This window comes from Verticillium alfalfae, genomic scaffold (genome assembly GCF_000150825.1).
Source record: "Verticillium alfalfae VaMs.102 supercont1.4 genomic scaffold, whole genome shotgun sequence".
Classification (NCBI taxonomy): domain Eukaryota; kingdom Fungi; phylum Ascomycota; class Sordariomycetes; order Glomerellales; family Plectosphaerellaceae; genus Verticillium; species Verticillium alfalfae.
The window spans coordinates 2,560,686-2,564,435 of NW_003315035.1; the positions used below are offsets into that span (position 1 = coordinate 2,560,686).

At 58.0% G+C, this 3,750-nt stretch overlaps 1 protein-coding gene across 1 annotated transcript; it reads left to right on the plus strand.

Moving 5' to 3' along the window:
* Positions 1–625: 625 nt before the first annotated feature.
* On the plus strand, positions 626–1,165 carry VDBG_04248 (predicted protein; the record flags this gene model as incomplete). The annotated part of the gene is made up of 1 exon (XM_003006249.1): positions 626–1,165. One exon carries the CDS (start codon positions 626–628, stop codon positions 1,163–1,165), a length of 540 nt encoding a protein of 179 aa, XP_003006295.1.
* Between the last annotated feature and the right edge of the window lie 2,585 nt (positions 1,166–3,750).

The following is a 3,750-nucleotide window of genomic DNA, read 5'->3' on the forward strand; positions in this document are numbered from 1 at the left end:
GTTTTGTTCTGCCCCAGCCAAGTCCTTTCCGGCATGGGTATCCACGGGGCTCTCTGCGGCTGCGAGTCGACTGCCCGTTTCGGATGATGAAGGAGCAGTGGACCCAGGAGCCGCGAGCTTGACCACTCACCACACCATCGTTCGTCGGAGCACAAAGCCACGCCAATGGTGGCTGGACCCCCCCGCAAGGCGGACGTGACAAGTCAGCACTTGTGCAGGGAATTTGACGACAGCCGCATCACTTGCTACGGCAAGCATGCATCCTTCGTCACACTGCTGTCAACCGAAGGAGGGATGACAGCCTCCCAGGCTTGATCAGATGTGAGGGAGCGTATTCTCTCAGCACCTTCCACAGCATAGCAGACAACGAACTGAGATAGTCGCGGCGATGAGGAGGGGAGGCATCGAGGCGGAGTGGGAAGAGAGAAATTTGCCGCTCTGCCTCGCCCGGCGCTTGGCCTGATGGGTTGACGAGCGACTAGGTCTTCTGCTCCTCCTCATTGGCCAAGAGTCGCAACTGAGTGATCCAATAGGATCGATCATTCCTGTCAACCGTCTTTCGGTTCAGCCGTGGACGTTTCGAGGGAAGCCAACTTCTTTCTACCAAGCCAAGACGTTTACGATCATGGCTGATCAGATGCATTCGCCCAACCAGCTGAAGTGCTGGAGTCTTATTTTTCTTGGAGCCTGCGGTCCTGCACACCCTGTTCGAGTGTGTCGCGCTCCCCGAAGACCGTTGGGGCGCATTCATACCCATACCCATACTCACCAAGATGACCAGATTTCCATCTTGGCGGATGCGGTTTGGACCCAGTGTTCAGGCAGTAGTAATGGCAATATTGGCCTGATTTGGTCCCGCTCGCCTAGTAGAGCTGGGGAAATCGAGCTTCTCCAGCGAAAGCACGTTTGGGTCGATCAGGGTCGCACGTCTAAAAATAATCATGGTCGGCTTCCCATGCGGCAGCACGCGGAGCGTGCCAGGATAATGGCGTACGAATGGTTTCATGCGACCAGGTCGTCGTGCAGCGGCAGGCGAGGATTGGAAGTGGTGAGGTGTGGGAGGTTTGGCGTCCTGCAGCTGGACTGCAACGCATTCGCCCGAAGTGCCGGCAACGTCGCAGGGCCAGTGCCCCGTGGTGATGAGAACGGAGAGCCTACGCCGTGACTCGTTATCCGTTCGAGGTAAAGTCTACCCACCTTCGCTGCAGGTTGCGATGACACTGGTACGCCTCTTGCCCCCCCTGCGTGAACGACATTTGATCTCAAGAGTTTAATGGGGCCGAGAAATAAGTCATCTCAGCACCACAAGGTCATCATGGGCTTGTTGGTTTTCGGCTGGCTGTTTGTTCTTTCCTGCCGTGAATGTGAAGTGTTTCGCCGTATCCTGATGGAGGGCGGGATCGTCTGCACTGCCGCGTTGCCATTTCCAGTGGCGGCTGTAGTTTCGGCAAGTCAGAGACGCCCGCGAGAAAATGAAATACGAGGCGCGCCAGGCCTGTTAGCTCAACGCTTTGGGGTTAGCGGAACCCTGTTAAACGCGGTTGCAAGCCCCATGGCCAGAGTAGGGCGCGCTGTGTTGGTTACGTAGCCAGGCTCCCGCGCCAGATTGCATGACACACGTTAGCCCATGTCAGTCAGATTCAATTGGCTCTGAGGCCTAGCCAGCCACTACCAGCTCGGAACCCTCAATACCATAGACGCCAGCAACAAGTTGATTGCTTGAAGGGGGAGGGGGACCCGCCGCTGCGCCTGCTGCCGTCCACTCTGTACTGGGCCATCGCTTTGCTGGGTGACTTTCGGGCTCTCAGCTTCGAACATTCCTTTTTCATGACACCCCGCAGGTTCTTGTGACCAAGAGGCTGCCACCGGGCCCTTTAATGGCGACGCCGAAGTTACACACCATGGGATTGCCGCGCACCAGGTGTCTTATTAGGCGAGGGTTGACGAACAATGTACTGTCGAGGTGGCACAAGCGCAGTAGAAGCGAGGTAGGTATGCTGTCAAGGGCACACCAAGCCGAGTCTGTCGGGCGAGCGGGACCACACAAACCAGGGGCGAGAGATAGGCTTGCTGCATCCAGGTAGAGCAGCCCGTTTCTCATGTTTGTCCTCCTGTTCGCCCTCGATTCGTGCCGCACCTTGAGGATCCCCTTCTGCTCGGACAAAGTCGACGGCGGCTCTGCGTTACGGGTCGGCCGGTCGGGTCGCTTGTTTGCTGCCCCCAAATTTGGAGATTTGTCGGCCGGGCTCCACACATCTAGCGGCGGCGGCAGCGGGCGGGGGGGGGGAGGGGGGCCAAAATACTGTGCGCGGAGACGAATGCAACTGTAAGGCAGGCATGGTCACGCCGCCAGGCAGGGCCGAGACGATGGTGTATGTCGAATTGGAAATCATCTACCCCGAAGTTCGAGATGCAACCGATAGAAAAAGAGCGAATGGAGGAGAGGCAGGAGTTGCGACGGCGAAGGTCATGAGGCAGGCTAGCGTGCTGGCCGTCATAGCCAGGTTCGATTGTTTGGGTGGTACGGCACATTGCATTGTACACCGACTCGAGGGTGTTCATTCTGGCGGGTAGCGTCTTTACTGCCAGGTACACGACGGGGCGACAGGGGAAGGGGGGGGGGGCGTGTCGGCTGGACGACGCCCAAGCCCACGCCCACAGCCCATGTCAGGCGAATCCACTGACAAGGTACGGCTGGGACCACACCCTCATGTCTTGGCTGATCCCCCCATGGACCATTCACCAAGCTGGTCGGCCCAGCCACCAGTGAAATGATGGCCACATCGGCGAGCGCGTCTCAAAAGTCATGGTGGCAGAGCAGCGACCGAATGGAACCTTGAGATGGCCTGGCGTTGGAGACGCTTGCGCTGACACGCGCGCGGGCGGGGTGGTGGGTTTGACGGGATGCGCGGGAGAGAGGGGTCCTCCTCGGGAAGACAGACGTCGTACTCGGCCCTTCGATTGTTGCTTGGCACGTAATGGCAAATTGGGCAGATGCGAGAGTCAGCAACGACTCGTGTGGCGGAACTTCTCAATGTGTACCGTTGTTGGCATCTGTCTCAGTGACGGCGAGCGCACGCGCGAGAGGAAAAGAATGGGAGCTGAATTGGGGCAGAGACGGATCAATGTTGATGTTGCCAAGGCGCGCTTTTCTGCCCAGTGAGTGGCCACGAGCGAGAGGAAGGATGGAACGAGGGGAGAGGAGCAGTCAGGTCACGGTAGCTGTCGCCGAAGCGCAAGCGGAAAGCGACAATCGACTACCCGTGGGCAGGCGCGGCCAGTGGGCAGCACCTGGATTGGACAGGTGAGGTGAGGTAAAGGCGAGGAAGAAAGGAGCGAGGGGACCAGACGGGGGTTGAGACGGGCTTGATAGAGAGGGACGTACTTCGTGTGTCTGAGAATCCCGTTAGCGGGAGAAGGTCGTGAAGCAGGCAGGTGAGGTAGGTACTTCCACTGAGCAGCCCTCCCCCCCCTTGTTGATCTCTTTTTTTATTTGGTTATAGGCCGGGGAGTTTTTGGAATTGTGGGGGTTCGGGGGGTGCATAATGATCTTCTTTTGGCTGTCGGCGAGTGGCTGAGGGGCTGAGAAAAAATCCGGGACCTGGACGTTTGAGCAAAGGTGTCAAGCGAAATTTCTGCTTGCGACGAGAAGGGTAGGCCTGTTTCGCTGAGATGTGCGCAAAAAGCGATAGTCCGCGGCTTGATTCTAATGGTAGCTCTGGGGTAGCCACTTAGTGGGGGGGAGGTTGG